General features: G+C 38.6%; 7 protein-coding genes across 7 annotated transcripts; 2 read left to right on the top strand and 5 right to left on the bottom strand.

Annotated features, from left to right (window-relative positions):
- Positions 1–253: 253 nt before the first annotated feature.
- On the top strand, positions 254–829 carry BDF20DRAFT_910555 (histone-fold-containing protein; the record flags this gene model as incomplete). Its single annotated transcript, XM_053083720.1, has 3 exons — positions 254–290; positions 378–389; positions 519–829. The coding sequence occupies 3 exons, from the start codon at positions 254–256 to the stop codon at positions 827–829; spliced, it is 360 nt and encodes a 119-aa protein (XP_052939373.1).
- A 181-nt stretch (positions 830–1010) lies between these two features.
- Positions 1011–3142, bottom strand: BDF20DRAFT_300810 (uncharacterized protein). Its single transcript, XM_053075146.1, has 7 exons — positions 2925–3142; positions 2620–2774; positions 2444–2537; positions 2271–2365; positions 1981–2197; positions 1403–1894; positions 1011–1317 (listed from the first exon to the last, which is right to left on the bottom strand). Exons 1-7 carry the CDS (start codon positions 3051–3053, stop codon positions 1117–1119), a joined length of 1383 nt encoding a protein of 460 aa, XP_052939372.1. The 5' UTR covers positions 3054–3142; the 3' UTR covers positions 1011–1116.
- Positions 3143–4184: 1042 nt separating this feature from the next.
- On the bottom strand, positions 4185–7492 carry BDF20DRAFT_853300 (Sec23-binding domain of Sec16-domain-containing protein). The gene is made up of 5 exons (XM_053080130.1): positions 5877–7492; positions 5311–5762; positions 5013–5223; positions 4553–4921; positions 4185–4483 (listed from the first exon to the last, which is right to left on the bottom strand). Exons 1-5 carry the CDS (start codon positions 7334–7336, stop codon positions 4318–4320), a joined length of 2658 nt encoding a protein of 885 aa, XP_052939371.1. The 5' UTR covers positions 7337–7492; the 3' UTR covers positions 4185–4317.
- A 722-nt stretch (positions 7493–8214) lies between these two features.
- BDF20DRAFT_910552 (adaptin N terminal region-domain-containing protein) lies at positions 8215–11261 on the bottom strand (the record flags this gene model as incomplete). Its single annotated transcript, XM_053083719.1, has 8 exons — positions 8215–9039; positions 9123–9343; positions 9429–9561; positions 9632–9766; positions 9850–10200; positions 10281–10530; positions 10611–10942; positions 11028–11261. The coding sequence occupies 8 exons, from the start codon at positions 11259–11261 to the stop codon at positions 8215–8217; spliced, it is 2481 nt and encodes an 826-aa protein (XP_052939370.1).
- A 1201-nt stretch (positions 11262–12462) lies between these two features.
- On the top strand, positions 12463–13392 carry BDF20DRAFT_832886 (uncharacterized protein; the record flags this gene model as incomplete). The annotated part of the gene is made up of 1 exon (XM_053078584.1): positions 12463–13392. The coding sequence occupies one exon, from the start codon at positions 12463–12465 to the stop codon at positions 13390–13392; it is 930 nt and encodes a 309-aa protein (XP_052939369.1).
- Positions 13393–13654: 262 nt separating this feature from the next.
- On the bottom strand, positions 13655–15995 carry BDF20DRAFT_832885 (ribonucleoside-diphosphate reductase large chain; the record flags this gene model as incomplete). Its single annotated transcript, XM_053078583.1, has 2 exons — positions 13655–15895; positions 15960–15995. 2 exons carry the CDS (start codon positions 15993–15995, stop codon positions 13655–13657), a joined length of 2277 nt encoding a protein of 758 aa, XP_052939368.1.
- A 1933-nt stretch (positions 15996–17928) lies between these two features.
- BDF20DRAFT_910549 (uncharacterized protein) lies at positions 17929–19080 on the bottom strand (the record flags this gene model as incomplete). Its single annotated transcript, XM_053083718.1, has 1 exon — positions 17929–19080. One exon carries the CDS (start codon positions 19078–19080, stop codon positions 17929–17931), a length of 1152 nt encoding a protein of 383 aa, XP_052939367.1.
- Between the last annotated feature and the right edge of the window lie 413 nt (positions 19081–19493).

Below are 19493 nucleotides of genomic sequence, written 5' to 3'. Positions count from 1 at the left end.
AAAACTTTTTTTTTTTTTTTTTTTTAATACAAGAAAAGGGAGGAAAGGATGGGCGCACGTCATTCAAAATACCATGTTTGAGTGGGAGAGGGCGACGAGGCAAGCGATTTAAGGGGGGAAAAAATGTAGTCGGCTCATACCGTTTTTGGTATAGAAACGCGTTCAAGGAACCGGAGTGTTGCCTTACATGAACGTGTAAAACGCGGTAGAATAGACGCGTTTTTGGTCTTATTAAAGTATCGACAAAGTTGAGATGATGACGACGTACGAAAAAGATGAACAAGCAGTCGGTAGCTTGAAAAAAAAAAATTATTTATTAAATTGCAAGTTTTATTTCCCATTTTGCTTTCTCCTTTTTCTTTCTTTATTTTATTCAGATTATTTAGAAAGTAAGTTGAACCTTTCAACACGTCTTTTTTTTCAATCCAGCATTTCTTCTTTTTTTTTTTTTTTTGCAAATGACGAAATCAGCATCTGAAAAAGAAAGACTCACACTCCTCAACCCAACCTTTGAATAGTGACTGGTCGTGGTAAAGGTGGTAAAGGTCTCGGAAAGGGAGGTGCTAAGCGTCACAGAAAGATTCTTCGTGATAACATTCAAGGTATTACCAAGCCTGCTATTCGTCGTCTCGCTCGTCGTGGTGGTGTCAAGCGTATCTCTGGCTTGATCTACGAAGAAACCCGTGGTGTCCTCAAGGTCTTCCTTGAAAACGTTATCCGTGATGCCGTTACTTACACTGAACATGCCAAGAGAAAGACTGTTACTTCTTTGGATGTCGTCTATGCTTTGAAGAGACAAGGCCGTACCCTTTACGGTTTTGGCGGTTAAACACTATAAAATGTTGTTATCCGTTTGTTTTTTGTTTTTTTTTTGTTTCTCAAAAAAAAAAAAAACCAGAGATTATTTCGATACGCAGCAACTTCTCTTTGGAAACCCAAAATAATCCTTACTCACTTGAACGTAATAATAAAAATCGATCAATTATGATTTCAACAAACGATCACACTTTTTATGTGAGCTTTTGTTATTTTATTTTTTTTTGTGCGTTTAGTTGTAGTTTAGACGCACAATCAGCAAAAAAAAATGAGGAAAAAGAAAAGGATCATCCCTTTTTTCTATTGTTGACAAGTACCGTTGCTGATGATTTCTTGTATTTCAGGAGGCATTGCAGGTTGTGCGTTTGTCATGTGTTCTTCCATCAATGTTTCATTGTACCTTTCCACATGCAAATGGACGCTTGAAATGGCAGGAAAAGCGTTGACTTTGCTCAGCACAATACGATGTCTTTGGTGTTGTAAATAGCCACGTATGTACCCCTAGTATCGACAAGGATGAAGGAGAGAGGCAGTTAAGTAACAAGGAGACACGTGGATGGTTGGATAGTTAACAACACGATCCTACCTGACTGATTAACGATACAAAGATACCTTCCACATCATTCAAATCGAATACTTGCTTTGGTTGTTCTTGTTGTTGTTGTTGTGGGTTATAAGAACGGTCGTCATAAGATGTATACAAAGCTGTCAAGTATAAATCAAAGTCAATCGCCGGTTTGGTATTGCCTAAAATCTGCTGTTGCCGGTACAGATTCTTGATCAAACAACGCCAAATCAGTACTACACCTCTTTCTTTCAACAACAGGTATGTAAAGTGACGGTAAAAATAGGCAAAATAAGCCTCTAGATGGTGTAAGAATCCCGCCATATGACCGGATCGGATGCATCGCATCAGAGGCGCGAAATATTCTTCAAGTTGGTACTTTCTTAATAGCATAAGGGAAGGAAAATAGCCCAAAATGATACGCGTCGGTATGAGGTAATGGAGGATAAGCCTTTTGTTGTTCCAGTAATCGATATGGCATTTGTTAAAGGCGAAAAGCAAGTATTCCTCAGCCTATTCATTGATCCCGCAGCCCGAACACAATGGATGAGTGAGAGCCACATAATTGAAATAGCATCGATGGCTTGGTTCCCTATTACCTGTTTTAATCGTCCGTGATACAGTGCATATCTCCCTGTATAGTATTTGTATGTCACTTGCTCACTGATAGGAAATTGTTCCAACTCAACACCTCCTGTCCGTATATTCGACATGAATGTTTGACACATACGGATATTGTTCAATTTGAAATACACTTTAAAAGCCAAATTGGTAACATGGAAAATGCCTTGTCGTTTCGACGTTTCCATCGGTGACCTACATATATTTTTCAGCAAAAATAGGATGATCAACCATCTCATTCAAAAACTGCCCTTTTTCCTCTTCCTACCTGTCAGCTAACATGATATTAAACATTTTCGACAATAATCGGGCTGCTGTATTGGCTTTTCGTGCTTTGCCTTTGAGCCCCCTTGTTTTATCAACCTATGAAAAGCAACACAATTTTCTGTCGAGTGAGAACCATGCTGTCGCTTTCCAGTCAGATTGAAATCGCTAACCTACATCGAAGGCTAATTGTACAAATGCTGTTGATAATGTTTTCACCACTGGCAGTTGAAAAAAGGAATCAGATCCATTAAATAAGGGTATCAAAGAGCTATATGTTTTTGTAGTCTGTCGTGTCAATAGGGGGTTTTTTGCTGAAAGTCTTTTCATTTTAAACCATAATAAATCATCACCTATACAATGTTGTAAACGTCTCAAAAACAACTGTTCTATCGGGATCTGACAAACAGCGTAACCATTTGAGGTAGTTGTGTGTGGCTTCAGCTAACGCATAAGATATATCTTCCAACTGGCTGTTGACAATATTCTCCACTTGATCTTCTCTAGTCTACAAACGTATTTTGTAAAGTTGTTGGTTTTTTATTGAAGAGGCATAAAAAGAAAAACAGTTCGAAAGAATCATTAGGATCTGGCATCGTCAGAGCTATTGTTAAACTTTTATGCTCGCTTAATGTGCAAGTAAAATCTCGACAAGTACATTCATTAAAGCATCTGAAAGGACGGTTGGAGTAGCAATATTGATATTGAAGAGACTGCTGAAAAGTTGTTCATCCTGATGGATATAGGCATTTTGAACCTGATTAACATAATCGTATAAAGGTGACATTGAACTGTAGACAAATGCAATGGGATGAAATTTTCAGAGCAAAAAAGTAAGTGTCAAAATGAACAGTTTTCCCAATTTAAAATCTCCGCTTTAACTAAAACGTACCTTTGGCCAAGTGATGTTCTGAAGCGAACTGCTACCTAGATTGCTCAGTAGCTATCGAGAACAGCATGGATGGATGGCATTGCTATCATCCAGGATGAGGTATATGAATCAGCTTATCTTCTCAGTGGTGCTGCCTTACTTAAATTACCATTACTTATGGAATAATTGGTTTATCTCTTATTCCTAATTTCATTGAATCAGGCACAGGAAAGTTGACCTTCACCCCCAATGATAATGATAGAAGGACGTTTCCTTTCCATTTTTCTATACGGCTTGCTGGTTATAAATACTTTTCTCAATCGCTGAAGGGAGAGTGAATGTATTTGATGTACAATTTTTTGAAAGAACAGACAGTTCTGGCAGTGCATATAGGTTCACATCGGTCTCCCTTCATCGTATATGCCATGTATTATTTAAATTACAGGATGAAAGCCTATGATAAATAGACAGTAATAAAATCTGTTTCTAAATGGATGCTATACGGTATGAAAAGGCACGATCACTCCTCTATCTATTATAATTATCCCACCGGGTATCGAAGCCACTTATCTATACTCTCACAATGGTCCACGAGCCCTTTCCCACCTTTACTGATAAAAGTACGACATAGTATCGATTTTAAAAGTTGATGCCGCGTTTTGGGCAATTTATTCTGGAAGGTGGCTTCATTTCCTTCAACGTATGCATAGTGGTTATTGCTATTGTGTATAGACAAAATATCACTCAATGGATTGGATACGAAACTGACCAATTATGCACTCAAGCTGACTGGAGCTATTGTTAACATATTATAAATTCGCATCATCCAGACGATCTTTTTGCTGAACCATGAATGGGCTATTCGTTATTCTTTCAAGTACTTAGGTATAAGCATATAGCATGCTGACACATCAGTTTAGCTGTAAAGTCACTCAGAAGGAAGAGGATGTTGACCCTCATTGGCGACGTAGTTATGAACATAAATTTAAATATACATTTTATAGTATCATTTAAGAGCTAATAAAATAAAAAAAAAAAAAAAAGATTGCTACTATTTAAATTACAGGTATAAATTTACGGAAAACGATCAATCATTGGTAGTGGTGGGAGTAAAAAGTAAGAAAATATTGTACGAAGTAGGTGAAAACTATGTAGAATTACATTAAACAGAAAGAGAAAATTACTGGAAGCGACCCATGATTTCACTTGATTTTCTAGCGGGTGGTTCTTGACTCGGTGATTCCTCACCGCTGACAAATTTGGTCAAGCTTCCTTCCAGGCTGCCCCAGATGGAGGAGAGTGTCTTCTTTTGTAATTTAGGCTTAAACCAAGACGCAGGATCCACTCTACGAATATCAAAAGCGATGGTCGTAAGTCAACAAGAACGGTGTATCAAACCAAAGTTTTTTACTTACCCATTCTTTCTCCCGCAATTATTACTGATGTAAGAGCCGAATACGTTGACCTGTTCCACGAGGGATGAATGTAAGTAAGGGCTTCCTTTCGTGAATGATTTCAAGCATTGATCTATGGATTCATAGTATCTCTTTGCCAAATCGACACAACCATAATCTGCCAGTATCCATGCATGTTTCAGTTTATAGCCTTGTAAGAACGGTAAGCATGTACTAGCATTGTTACTGGTATTCCATGAATTGGCATACTCAAAGATTTCTGACAGGCACAGTGCTTCTGCAGTAGGTTGATCGCTACCGACAAGCGTTAAACGTACTTGAGCGGTGTCATCACCTGAGTGAATCGACGTTTGCGGAGACAGTAAATAGCTGATAACAGCGAAACAAACATATTAGTAAGCTTTTCGTCTGATTCCTTCCGAACCCAATAACGAATATATGAAAGGGGCTGGTTTCTTACCATATATGAGCGGCCTCCGTCCAACCCTGTGTCTTTAAAATATCACCCAAAGCCGTTAAAGCCTCCAAATCCCTAGAGGTTCTATTGGCCAAAATTATAGCGAGGGTGCTTCTCCAACCAGCCAATTGCGATATTTCCACTTTAGGCGTAACTGTTTGTAATCCGTAGGGTGTATTCACATGTTGAATATCGTTGACAATGAATTGATTCACTAGGAATACACAAAATGACAAAAATAGAGTCAGTAAGACAATCCCTTTCTCTTTTTCCCCCCGAAAAATGAAAGAGCCAGACTCACTTGAAGCAGCGCCCACACCAGAAAATAAAGAGTAAATGACGCGCAATGCCTGGTTATTGCCCGCAATAATGTTAAAATTCCTATTCTGACTTGTCTCTGGAATGCTATTCATTTCACGATCCACAAAGTTTTTAATGACTCTTTGCCAGCACTCTCTATCCACACAACTGCTGATAATCAGCGCATGAGCCCATAAATCTTCTTGTATAGCAAAATTAACGGCTCCTAAACGATCACCATTTAGTAAATACCGCTCAATTTTTCCAAGCATCTCGTTGGACGAATCAAAGGTTGATGTATTGCTCTCACTCGAAACCCTTGTAGCTGTCGTAATAGAGGGTGTGTCCATGCCTGTTGCTGCAGTCGTTGGATAATTAAATTGTGAATAGTCTTCCTCCGTGCTGGGCATTAGCGGACGGATTGCAGCTAAAATCGCCTGATCCTTCTTATCTCTATTCAGTAAGGGAAAACCCGAGCCATGAAGTAAAACCAGTTTAGTTTGAGCCTGTTTCGATCATTGTAAAACTTCCCGTCCATGATCATGGATCATCCTACGCTTTACTTACTTGTCATTTAATTTTCCGTCACATTCAATCATCACTTTGATCACTTTCCACAATAAAATCTTGGCTTCTAAACGGTGATAATCTTCTGAATCATAAACTGTAAATGTGCTTTTCTCCTTTTCAAGAGCTTCCAGCATCTGTGACATATATTGAATAATATCTCTCTTCTTTTGCTTATTGCCCACTTTACTATCAAACATAACAGGGCCAGGAAAGACAATATTCTTTGGGAATACAGGCTCTATGCTATCTTTCGTCGTCGTAGTAACATCCTTCAGTTGCTTAATTTGAATGGGTCCAGGTTGAGCATTGGAAGTTGAGGAATAATAATCTGGCACAGTGCGCGGAAATGTCATGACCATCTTGCCGCCAAATCCGAAAACAACTATGGGGCAACCTCTACTCCTACCTAATGGATCAACAGAAGGTTGATGCAATTGGGACTGATGCTGCTGTTGTGAATAGGCTGCTGAAGATGGATAATTACTATTATTGATAGCGTTAGAAGTAGTCGGGGTAGTTGTTAGCGGAGTATGTGCATATCGATTTTGATCGTAAGCGCGCAGATCGTACATGGACGGATGGTGCGCCCCAGATTGTATGGATGACAGATGAGTTGAGGGTGATGCAGCAGAAGCTATGCTTGGCTGTACTGTGTTTTTTACAGAAGGAGGATGGTAAAGAGGTACGGTCGTATCTAGTGAACTTCTTCCGATCGGTATGTTGGTCGTAGTAGAATAAACAGGAGCAGTAGGTGGTCTATGAATGGTTGGATGATGAGGCGCATAGTAAGGATTTTGCGCTTTTTGCGTAAGCTGATGTTGGTAACGTTGCTGTTGAAGTTTGTATTGTGAGTTATCAGAGATATAATTATTAGACATAGACCTCGTCAACGAAGTCGTTGCTAAGCCTGTAACAGCAGCCACAGAGCTACTACCGGTATTATTAGTAGCAACGGGTGTACCTGTCCTTGAGATGGGCCCCAAAGCAATACCGCACTCTTCACAGAACTTGGATGTAGGCTTGTTTTCACCAGTACAATTAGGATCGGGACAAGGCAACAATGGCACTTCAGGAGACGGTTGCCTCGACGAAACAATGTCTGCCTGACTTACTGACGACTGTTGTGATGGCTGTTGAAAAGTTGGCTGTTGTTGTAATGAATCTGGGGTATATAACTGTTGTGGAGTTTGACTGTTGTTATGTTGAGTATAGTAACTATTCGGTTGGTATTCACTCGATGTTCTCGGGCTTGCATAATACGCATTGGCAGCAGTGGCATCTCGAAGTTGCTGCTGTGGTTGCTGCTCTTGCTGTTGATATTCAGGCTGATAGTTCACGTCCAAGTTGGTGTTTGGATCGTAATAATGAAGCTGACCTTGTTCATCGTAATAGTAATGGACATTGGGATCAAATTGATACCATTCTCCTTGCGTCGATCCTACGTGTGGTGTTGACATTCAAACAAAAAGGGAGAAAGAGAAAAGATATTGTAATACACTAGGGTAAATTGAAAACAGGAATGGAAAAAGTTAAGCAAAGAAGGTAAAGATGACGCACAGAAAAAAGACGTAGACATTCGCTTGAGTGTCCTTACTTTTTTGCTTAACATACAGACTCTCTTCTTTAGAATCCGAAACAAAAAAGGATTCGGTATTTAAGACTCCTCTCGTTGCTCCCTTTTTGGGAAAGTTACACATAAGCAAAGGGTCATTTTACACGAAAATTGAAGAGTTTCTGAATCGATAAGATAATTGTATTATGACATAGTAGCTATAGTATTCTATAACATTTTAGGAGAATCGTGTGGTAAAGATTAATGAAGCTTTATTTTTCTATTTTTTTTTTTTTTTTTTCGTTTTTTTGCCCAGTTTTTCCAATGCCCATTATTTAATAGGACCCCCCAAAATTTTGCAAAAAGTCAAACAATGAATTGCTTTATTCATTATTCTTTTATGACGAAAGTTCCTATTAAAGTCTTTCGTTAAGAATTGATTTAGCTTAAATCTCGAACAACTAAAAAGAAGAAGGCTATACATGAGCAATTTCGAAAATTTTTGATCTTGAACATATCGGTCTTCATTAATTAAATGAAAACGTCAAGAAACGGAAAGCCTAGCAGAATTTTTGTAGAGAGTGAATTGGTCAGAATCGCGTCAATCACGCAAAGAAAACTATCGGCAAACGAAATACTAATATATCAAAAAAAAAAGTAAGGGATCTAGAATGATTCTTTCATTCCAGACAAATTACAGGGTCCAATGATGATTACTGCGATTATTCAAATTGTGCACTATATACAGTACTGTTGATTTTATTGTACAAAGATTATAACTTTTTACTTCCTTTTAGACACTGAATAGCGTTGTGAACCATCTGATTCAGATGACTCTTCTTCATCACTGTTACTGGTATATTCTTCTTCGCTGCTCCCCTCTTCCTCCTCCTCCTCTTCTTCTTCAGACACGTCTTCGTCTGTCGTTGTTTCATCTTCGTCACTTTCTTCCTCAGTTGATGCTACTTCCTCGGCATCCTCATCGCTACTTTCGTCGTAGAATGCATCCAGATCATAATCATTATTCTTGCCCTTTTTATACATCGAAGGCGAATAAAGAGACGAACTTCCCATTGCTTCTACACCGGATAAGGCAGTGGATGGATAACGGCCTCTGCTATCACGATAATTATCACTGCCGAATCCCGATTCCACCACTGTTGTTCTACTACCACTCCAGCCCTCTAATTCTTCCACATCACGTACAGTGGAATCAGGCTGTTCGCCCTCGGGGAAATCGGGTATCGGTTCATAACCAGGCAAGGGTTGGTTAGCTAATAACGAAAGGGATCCAATGGTGTATTCTGAGGCTGCTGCAGCGTCAAATAAGGGTGTAGCTTCAGTGCTGACAGTTGTCTTATAAGGCGAGAGTAGAATCTTTTTTAGATTTTGCCGGATTTGTAAAAGCCCATCAGACAACTGATTATTGCTGTTTTCGGGTATCGTCAAAGCACGTAAGAATCGAGCTCGATCTCTAACATCGTAATCCGTATCGTATCTCGCTAAATTAAGTAAATATTGGTTGATGCGGTTGAGAATAGTGTGGGTGGGATTTAAGCAAACCAATTTTACTGATAGAGTTAGAATTTGTAATTTGGTAACATTTTCCTATAGAGTTTATACGACGAAAAAAGTTCAATTTCAAAAAATCATACACTTTTGCTAATTTCTCCCCGTTTTCTTCTTTTTACCTCTTGGACAAAGTTTTTAGCAGCTTGACGTATAACATCAGGTCCAACCTTGGGTAGCATTTCAGCATATTGTCCCATTAACCAATATATATTTGCCCTTGCCTTCGGCGCTTTCACCGTGTCCAACAATTTCATAAGTGCAATGACCGGTTTCTGTCGCGATTCTAAAGGAGTGTGCAACAATCTTGTCAGAACTAAAACTGATTCTGCAACGACAAGTTCTATCATAAAGACAGTAAGGAAAGAGTTATTATTCCATATGATATCGAAACTATCAATCTTTGTGTTGTCTTCATTAGCTTTTACCATTCTTGCTATGTAGCAATTTCAAAAGTAAACGGAGACATTGATCTGCGGCAGTAGGTACCGTAGAAGCGCACCGCCCAATGGCCTGAATAGTTGCAGCTACAAAATCTTTGTTGGGACTCTTGATATATTGCTAATAATGAAAGGATTCCGTTACAATGAATGACCCCTCGTCCATCAGCACTAATATGATATTCTCTCACCTGTAGTTCTTGCAGTAATGTGTGTATATTATCTTTTGTTGCAATTGTAGTCAAAATATCCAATTTGGTATCACGAATAAACACAGGTTCATTTGATTGAGTAAAAAAGTGTTGAAGTGAGGATTCGAACAAATACTATATAGGTCATGGTAAATGATTTTCTCGTAAGCGTAACAGCAAGCAAAATGTAAAAGTGAACACACAAATAATGCCCTTACTGGTCTCTTCAATGCCATTGTTGCAATATTTGTCAAAACTACATAGGCTAATTCACGATGTGTTCTTAACAATCTCACAAGTGGTTTTTCTATCTTTAGAGCATCGATTGCAGGTGCTAAATAATAGAATAGTTTTGCTACTGCAAGCACAACTCCACTGTTTCGGCTTTGTAGCAAGGGTGTGCAACTTTTCAACAGTAATTCATGGTCTGGGTCCAAATCGATTATATCGTCTACCTTTTGTCCATCTTCATCATCCTCTTCTGATGAACTACTCGAATAAAATGATTTGTAATTATTACTGCTGTTGGTTGTTTTTTGCTTCGGCGCAGAACGAGATACATCCTCACCCTAATTGTATGGAAGTGTCAGTGGACCATGAAGAAATCCAATAAAGTTTTTGTCAATGAAACCTCTCTTATAGTACTTACATTAGGGTTGGGGTTTAAAAATTGACTTCGGCCATATCGTAACAAAACACCCAAAATTGACATTTGCCCCCATTCATCACAATCACCTAACATAGAGCATAATTTTCGATAACAAGGATGGATCAAATCAAAACGGTTTGGACAAACTTCATTGAACGCCATAATTGTACTGCCTATTACAATACTGGATCTATCCTTCAACAATGTAGCAATAACCTCAATCAAAGCCTCTTTCTGACTGTCATCAAGACTATATCATACAGATACAAACAACGGTCATTTCTATATTAAAATGCTGGATTATATAAGCTATACACGAGAGGAATTTACCTGTAACATTTGGGAATAGCGTGAGCAGCTGTTTTTCGTACATAAGGACTTGGATCTGTCACGCACTTCTTGATGCCAAGTAGAACAATAGGGCTGATAACAGGAACACGAATACCACTCATGACTCGTAAAGCCATAGCACGAATAATTTGATTCTTGTCACTGAGGTCTTTCTGAAAAGAGTTGATAGATAGCAATGCTAGATCCGGTTCCTGTTCTGCATATCGTAATAAGAAGATATATACTAGTTTACGGATTTCGATATTCTGCGATACTACATTCTTAACCACGTCAGGGAAGAATTCAGATACATCCCTTCCTTTCGAAATCATCTATAAAGTCCAAAGATGGGGAGGATTAATATGGCAATTGCTTTTCTACGAAACAAAGCAAAGTTCTTGGTCGTCGTCTTCTTACAGCGATGAGTCTTTTCAGGCCATCTAACTTTTCTCGATCGTTTTTGGAATCTAACTGCCTCTTAATGTTACGCAACTTTTCTTCTGACGTATCAAAATATTGAGCACTCGAGTCGCCACCAGGAAACCCAAACTCTTTCGCGTTCTCTACTAATCCCATGGACACTTTTTGTGAAAGTTTGGCTGCTTTTTCAGCAAACGTTTTAGCACTGGAGATGTAATCTGACACTTCCATCGTATGTGTTTGTGTATGCTTTGAATCTAAGCAGCAGCTGTATGTATTAAACCGTTACTGGTGTAATTAGGTATAAGTGTATATGACAGTACGATAAGATGAAGCGTTTGCGAAGAAATGCAAACTGTTTCAAAGAAAGAAGAAGGAACAACAGCCCTCATAAAATCATTATTGGTACACAGTCGGGATTTAATCTCGGGCTTTGCTTTCTCGAAAAAACGACTTTGTTTAATGCGATGCCCATCTTATCAAAAATTAGGTACACTTCAATAATGCTTCTGAAGGCTGTAGCAACAATTTCGTCCTCGCTACCAAAATTGAATTCTGTAAAATCAATGCTTTATGATGAGTCGACTATTAATTTTTTAAAAGTTGGATCTTAACACCATCAGTGTTTGCTGTGATCGTTTGTCTCAAAACGCCTCAACGTCAATAGGTGCCAAAAGTTGAGCAAATAGCAAAAATAGGAAAGCGAAAAAAAAAGACCAATCTTTGTTTTAAAAAGTTATATGTTCCTGCATCATCGGCTTTCTTTATCCCTTAAATTTGATACATTTGCGATATATGATCTTCAACGTGAAAGCAAACTTTAATTCTGGCGTGTAAGCTATTCAACCTATTGTAGCGCAATCCTGATCAGTAACAATATGGAATAGCGTTAAGGGTCGGAAGAAAGTAATGTCACCATCAATAAGCAACCGCAGTTCAACAGGTTCATGATGCTTGAAAATTATGTGCTAGAAATATAATTGCCAATTTGACATTATGATAATACGTATTACCAACTCCTCTGGAGTGTTTGGGCGGCATTATTGGAAGTAAGCAGTAGAGTTTACTAAGCTTAGTGATCAGCGCTTTGATTGAGCAGAGAATTGTTTTCACGTGAGCATATCTGTAATGTTGTTATTTACAAAGCAAGAACAGTGGCCAGCATTCATGATGCTTAAGTATTCAATGATTAGCCATATTAGCGAAAATATCAATTTGATCTCATCCATAAACTATCCCAACAGCAGCTTACCTTCCACTATACGATTAACGTAAATAGATAACTGAAAGTCCTAGTTGTTTGAGGACAGTTTTAGACCGTAAATATTGTCATGCAACCATTATCTTTCATTACCGAAAAACTCAGCATAGGCTAAAAATCAAATTGAAATCCATTTTCAATGAACTTTTTCTCTTTTCCCCTCGAAAATACATGCCTTCACCATCAAAGTTTCACCTAAAGCAGTATAAAAACATCAATGAATTCCTAGCAGAAACACAGTCTTCTTTACATGAGGAGGAGATCAAAAATGCATTACTCTTGACAATGTCTTACCAAATACGTGACAATCACAGCAATAAACCCTATTATTGCGGTGCTGTTTGGAGCAACAGCAATGAAACTAAGGAACAGCAATTGATATTTGCCTTATTAGCCAAAGATCAAGATTGCCTCTATGCATCGAACGTTTGTGATGAAACCAAACTTGACGCCATCAACTTGCTTATAGAACATTTACTCAACACCAGTGATATCTCAATTCAAGAAATTCATGCATATCAACCTGTACTACAAACAGTCAAACGCGCTATCGAAAAACATAGCGTTCACCGACATATACGCTTCCAACAGAAGCATCCTGTTTGGAGTTACAGAATAACCAGCGACAACATTATTTGGTCCAAGCGTGCAAGAGAACTAGCCATGACCAATGCAACTGAACTAAGACTCGCGACAAAAAGTGATTTAATGCTAATGAAGAGTTGGATCTCGGCATTTCTCTGTGATGCATTTCAAGAAAGCAACACTAAATCTGCTGCGATTAACGATCTATGCACAAGTATGCTAGACTTAAAAGAAGCATATCTGTTATGTATTGAAGGAACGCCTGTCTGTATGGCTCGACGTTTGCGGCCTCTAAAATACAGTTGCTCCTTGGGTTATGTCTACACGCCACCTAAATATAGGCATAAAGGTTATGCCGAGGCTTGCGTTACAATGACAAGCGAGATTCTACTAAAATCGTTTGGCTTTATTACATTGTTTGTAAATAAGGACAAGGATAAAGACGATAATTTGTACACCAGGATTGGATACAAATATTACGGAGAGGCAGGCAGATTCATACTTTTAGATAAATAATCTCGTTCAACATATACCACAAACTTTGATACAGGGTTCTCTTTTAGTTTCCTCAATTGAAATACGCTTATCTATAATTGCGATTGACTTTGTTTTATTGATAAGAAAGGAGGATTATAAATAGATATATACATTGGCTAAACAGCTTGATAAAAATAAAAAACAAATATTCAAAAGATTTCGAATTTGATAATTATATAATGTAGTTTGTTATAGAAAAGGCAAGAAACAGATGCAAAAAAAAAAAGAATTTCGAAAAAATTTAGCCACTGCAACTGACACAAGCATCCTTGTTATCAATGGAGCAAACCATATCGGCTTCATTTTCCTCTGTAGTCTTCTTTTTACGGTATTCACGTAAAGAAAGTTGATCAACAGTGAACTTAATAGCATCCACAGCAGGTCTTGTACGCAGATAATACATACCAGTTTTGAGACCCTTTTGCCAACCGTAGAAATGCATACTTGTCAGCTTGCCAAAATTGGGTTCGGCAATAAAAATGTTCAAACTTTGACTCTGGTCTATGAAAGCACCACGATCTGCTGCCATATCAATTAATGTACGCTGACTTATTTCCCAGACAGTCTTGTAAATACTCCTGAGGTTTTGTGGAATATCAGGAATCCTTTGGATGGAGCCATTATCTTGCATAATCATATTCTTCACATTTTCATTCCATAAACCCATTTCAACCAAATCTTTCAGTAGCCAAGGGTTAACAATTTGGAACTCACCAGCAAGTACGCGACGGGTATATAAATTAGATGTATAGGGCTCAAAACATTCGTTGAAACCTAGGATTTGAGATGTGGAGGCAGTAGGCATTGGGGCAAGCAAAAGAGAGTTGCGAAGACCATACTGAGCAATTTTCTCCTTCAGAGCTGTCCAATCCCAGAGTGAAGAGGGAGTAACATTCCACATGTCATATTGTAAGATTCCTTTTGATGCAGGACTGCCAGGATAAGTTTCGTAATGTCCTAGTTCCTTAGCCAGTTCATTAGAGGCCTCTAGTGCAGCATGATAGATGGTTTCAAATATTTGCGTATTCAATTGTTTAGCTTCAGGTGAGTCAAAGGCGTACTTCATCAACATAAAAGTATCTGCTAAGCCTTGTACACCGAGACCAATGGGACGATGTCTCTTATTTGAGCGTTCAGCTTCAATAACCGGATAATAATTGATATCAATGATTTTGTTCAGGTTTCTAGTGATAACTTTGGTTACGTCGTGAAGTCGTTGAAAATCGTATGTTTCGCGGTTATTAACAAAAGTAGGAAGCGCAATAGAAGCTAAATTACATACAGCAACTTCATCAGGACTCGAATACTCGACAATTTCTGTACAAAGATTGCTACATTTGATGGTGCCGAGATTTTGTTGATTGCTCTTTCTATTACATGCATCCTTATAAAGCATAAAAGGGTTTCCAGTTTCGGTTTGGGCTTCTAAAATAGCGTACCAAAGTTTTTGTGCTTTGATCGTTTCTCTTGCTCTACCTTCACGTTCATATTTTTCATACAGTGCGTTGAACTCTTCGCCCCAAACCTCACAGAGACCAGGAGCTTCATTAGGGCAGAATAAAGACCATTCACCATTATCACGTACACGTTCCATAAATAAATCGGGTATCCAGAGAGCATAAAAAAGATCGCGGGCTCTGATCTCATCTTTACCAACGTTTTTACGCAAGTCCAAAAAGGTGAAAACATCAGCATGCCATGGTTCAAGGTACATAGCAAAGGCACCGGGACGCTTATTGCCTCCTTGGTCTACATAGCGAGCCGTATTATTGAAAACACGCAACATTGGCAATAAGCCGTTGGAGTATCCGTTGGTACCAGCAATATAAGAACCACTTGCGCGAATATTATGGATGTTCAGACCAATACCACCGGCAGTCTTGGAGATTTGAGCGCAAATTTTCAATGTCTCATAAATGCCTTCAATTGAATCTTCTTTCATAGTCAGTAAGAAGCAAGAGGACAATTGAGGACGGGGAGTGCCGGCATTAAAGAGAGTCGGGCTGGCATGTGTAAAATAACGCTCAGACATTAAATTGTAGGTTTCGATTGCAGCATCGATATCTTCCTTGTGTATACCAACAGCCACTCGCATAATCAAATGCTGAGGTCGCTCCGCAACTTTACCATTGATCTTAAGCAAGTAGGAGCGCTCTAAAGTCTTAAAACCAAAGAAGTTATAGTTGAAATCACGATCATAAATGATGGCAGAGTTCAACCGATCGGCATTGGCCAGAACAGTCTTGTAAAAATCCTCCGCTACCATTGGAGAGTGCTTGTTTGTTTTTGGGTTGACATATGTGTATAGGTCTTCAACAACTTGAGAGAAGACTTTTTTAGTTTCCTTATGAAGATTGGAAATGGCAATACGAGCCGCTAAGATAGCATAATCAGGATGAGTTGTGGTCATATAGGCTGCTGTCTCCGCAGCCAAATTATCTAATTCGACGGTAGTGACCCCTGGATAAACACCAGAAATAACCTACAATGCAATTATTAGACCAGACATCACCAAGAAGACTACATTTGATAATTATTCAATTTACTTTTTGAGTGACAGCAACCGGATCTACATAGTTCATGTCAAGACCATAGCACAATTTGTTGATTCTAGCGGTGATCTAAGATTTCGCAGCACATCAGGATTGTGGGGATGAGTATTTGGCACGATGGAACTCGCGAGAAGTTCAAAATCAATTACCTTGTCAAAAGCAACTCTCTCTTTCCTACCATCTAAAAACAGAACGAAATCTATAAGTTCACTGAGATGTATAGCCAGAATTATCAACGCTCAGGTACCTCTCTTATATACAAACATAGGCATTTTCTGATTTGAATGTTTCAGTTGATTTGGATTTCAGAGGGAGAAAGAAGAAGAAGAAAAGGGAAAAATTTGACCAGTTTTATATACAAATTTTCCATCCCCTAATCCTAATAAAAAAACTGCAGGCAATTCGCGAAAACATAGAAGTATTAATTGATACTCAAGCGCGTCTTATACACGTTATCATTTGTCGTGAATAGTTTGTACAACCATGTCAACGTTCAGGATAAGCATTTTTGCTGCAATACTTTCATATTCCGCTACAACGCTTCGCTGATGTAAGGCCTCCACAGTTTAGACTTATTCCCCGTTTTAGTAAGTCAGCATACTCAAATCACAATAGTTGCCGCTGAAAAATTTGGAATGAGCATATCGAACAATCAAGAGAGCTATTTATAGTAGTTGACCAGCGTTCTTAAAGGCAGCTTCTATACTTGTTAGGTTATTCGTAACTTTGTCTGGAATTAGCATAGTTTTACATAGACAGTCGTTCAACGATCTTTTCCGAAGTGTGGGTCTTTACAATGGTATCTGAAATTTTGATTTTTCATTAACTCATGAACCTTCCTAGCCATGAAATCCGAAAAAATAGTTTTACAGAGTTTTCCACCTAGGCAATGTTTTAGTTTAGTACTTAATTTGTTATTCCAAAATTTGCTAATTTCGAAGCTTTTTCAGTCGACTTGAAAATGCGTAAATTATATTGATCTTTCGAAGGGTCTTTTGCTTATTCTAATCCTTGTCTAGGAATGGGACTACATGATTAAAAGGTACATGAAGTCTTCCTCTAACAATTTCGAAGAAGAGAGCTAAATCTTTTTGTAAGCGTATATACTGCATTAAAAAACATGCTATAACCGTCCTTGTTCTCTAAATCTCATATGTATATTAAACTCTTGCTGTCCCTTCAGTATGCTAGCCAATTCTTCTTCAGATTTTGCTCCATATGGTACTACCATAATGGATATTACTATGATGCCTACCGGCGCCGCTACTCTGTATTTGAAATCGCCCACTACCTTATCAGGGAATGGGTATTACGAGGAGACACAGCGAACCAAGAAAATTCTATCTCTCTCTTTTGTGCTATCCTTCTCAATTTCTTGCTTCAACGTAAATGGAACCGCAATGTTGTCGTAATCCCAAACAGCAAGTCCTGATTGCAGATTTAAAACGCGATGATCTCGAAAAAGATATTGAAAAGAGGCTTGAATCATTAGACTTGCCACTTTGTTCATACACTCACTTTAAAAAATCAAGGAACGAGAAGTAAAATGCATGCAATAATTACTGAAAATCGAAATGCACATCGATTCTTTGCGCTTACATAGCTTTTTGATAGCTTTGGTTATTTGCATTTTGATTCAGAAGAAGATGCTAAAATCTTTCAATACATAATGCAGAATAGAAGCGATGATTTAGTATCAATTAAGGCAATCAATATCCTTTCTCTTCCTTCTTCTACCCTAACTGCGAAAGCAACCCTTACAAAAAACGACCATATTGACTTTATTAAATACAAAAGTGATCTACACAAATTATTCTATTCCGTGTATACACAGACTAAACCATCGTTTCATGAACCAGATAAATAACAAATTGAAGCACTATGATAAGATGTGCCTTTTGCATTCTGAATTTATAAGCATAGTATGCTAAGGGATTATAGATATAACATCAATTTAGGTAAACTAGTGTCTTCTATATTGTTGTAATAAGCCTTCCACTTTGGCAGCAAACTTTTGCTTAGCATCTTCAGACATATTCAAATGATGATCCCTTTCAAAGCTATTAACAACTTCCATAGCATTGTCATTTTCATAGACAGCTAATTTAGCTGTAACACCAGGTGTCAATTCGATATTGAAATTTATGCATGGTGTATCCAATCTATGATGAACTGTAACCGGTTGATGTTGTTGCTGAGCTGGAGGCTGTTGGTATTGTTGAGGTTGAAGTGGCTGTTGTAAAGATTGTACGGGGGGACGACGAACTTCTTGAGTGGCCGTAGGAGTAGCCCATTTAGAAGCTGCAGATCCAGCAGATGTTCTAATAAATCCAGTTGAAGTTTGAGGTTGTGGAGCAGGTTGATATTGAGTCTGAAGTTGAGGTTGGTATTGAGGCTGAGCTGGTTGTTGAGGTTGAGCTGGTTGTTGCGGCTGAGCTGGTTGATACTGTCCTTGAGCGGATGTTGTACGAGTATCAAAGGCAGACCATTGATTGTGATTTGCAGTAGGTTGCATAGTAGATACTGGTGCACTGTTTACCGGTGGTGGAGGACTTGCGTATTTGGATGCATAAGTGCCTGTAGAGGCATTTGCGGCAGGAGCTTGCCAGAAAGGTGTTTCCGCTAGTTGACCGGAAGCCCAGGGACCAGAAGCTGGAGGTTGTCTAACACGATATGCAGAGGATGAGGGTGGAACAAGTCTGGGTGATTGCGAAGCCCTTGAAGGGGGTCCTCTAGAAGAAAAGGGCCCAGGAGTAGATCTTGGTGTAGTGTTTGGCGCAGACTTTGATTTGCCTTTTCCCTTCTTCTTCTTCTTCCCTGAGCTACCAGGTACTGGAAGACCCAAACGTCTGTTGATAATTTCTTGCTCGTCAACAGGAATAAAGTTTTTACCTTTGCGGTGAAGCTGACCACTACCAATGCCGCCTGGTTTTATTTTAACAGAAGGATCGATGAGCGATTCCCAACCTTGTGCGCTCACGTTGATGTTGGTTGTGCCATCCTTTGTAACGGTCTGATCACCCCAAGCTGCTAACTCAACTTCATCGTATTCTGAATCATCACTGTATTCATCTTCATCAGAATATTCAGATGCGTTCTGATTCCAGTTCGACATTTAGTTAAAGTACAAACAAACACGTTTGGAAGAATAAGAGAAGTGACCACAGAAAATTTTGGATTAAAAAAAAAAATTGTATGTAAACGACAGACTGAGTTCAACAATTACCTTCTATTCTGTTCTTTTTAACAATCAAAATTACATAACTGTCCAGATTTTATCAAGCCAGCTAAACGAAGTGAACGGATTTTCATCATAGTAGTGTGAACACAGGTTTGCTTCTCATTATTCTCAGCGCTTTCAAAATGATAAATACAGCTACTCATACAGAGTAGCACGTTAGATAAATAAATCATTCGAGGGTTAGACTGAAGTGCTGCCTAAGCTGCAATTATGGTATTTTTTGGTCACATTTCACAAGGCTAAGTTAAACTCTAAACAAACGGACGGATACACGGAAGGCTAAATTC

Source organism: Mycotypha africana (assembly GCF_025528875.1).
Source record: "Mycotypha africana strain NRRL 2978 chromosome Unknown BDF20scaffold_2, whole genome shotgun sequence".
NCBI lineage: Eukaryota > Fungi > Mucoromycota > Mucoromycetes > Mucorales > Mycotyphaceae > Mycotypha > Mycotypha africana.
Note: the sequence above shows the minus strand (reverse complement) of the source record. Positions and strands in the feature narration are given on the sequence as shown.

Bases quoted from the DNA above. Each gene is read 5' to 3' on its own strand.
- BDF20DRAFT_300810 (XM_053075146.1), bottom strand. From the start codon at position 3,053: ATGTCACCTTTATACGATTATGTTAATCAGGTTCAAAATGCCTATATC. The intron at 2,775-2,924 runs GTACTTGTCGAG...ATACGTTTGTAG, and splicing joins TTTCAGATGCTTTAATGAAT to ACTAGAGAAGATCAAGTGGA. The intron at 2,366-2,443 runs GTAGGTTAGCGA...TGCTTTTCATAG, and splicing joins TTGTACAATTAGCCTTCGAT to GTTGATAAAACAAGGGGGCT.
- BDF20DRAFT_853300 (XM_053080130.1), bottom strand. From the start codon at position 7,336: ATGTCAACACCACACGTAGGATCGACGCAAGGAGAATGGTATCAATTT. The intron at 4,922-5,012 runs GTAAGAAACCAG...CGCTGTTATCAG, and splicing joins ACGGAGGCCGCTCATATATG to CTATTTACTGTCTCCGCAAA. The intron at 4,484-4,552 runs GTAAGTAAAAAA...TGATATTCGTAG, and splicing joins AATTGCGGGAGAAAGAATGG to AGTGGATCCTGCGTCTTGGT.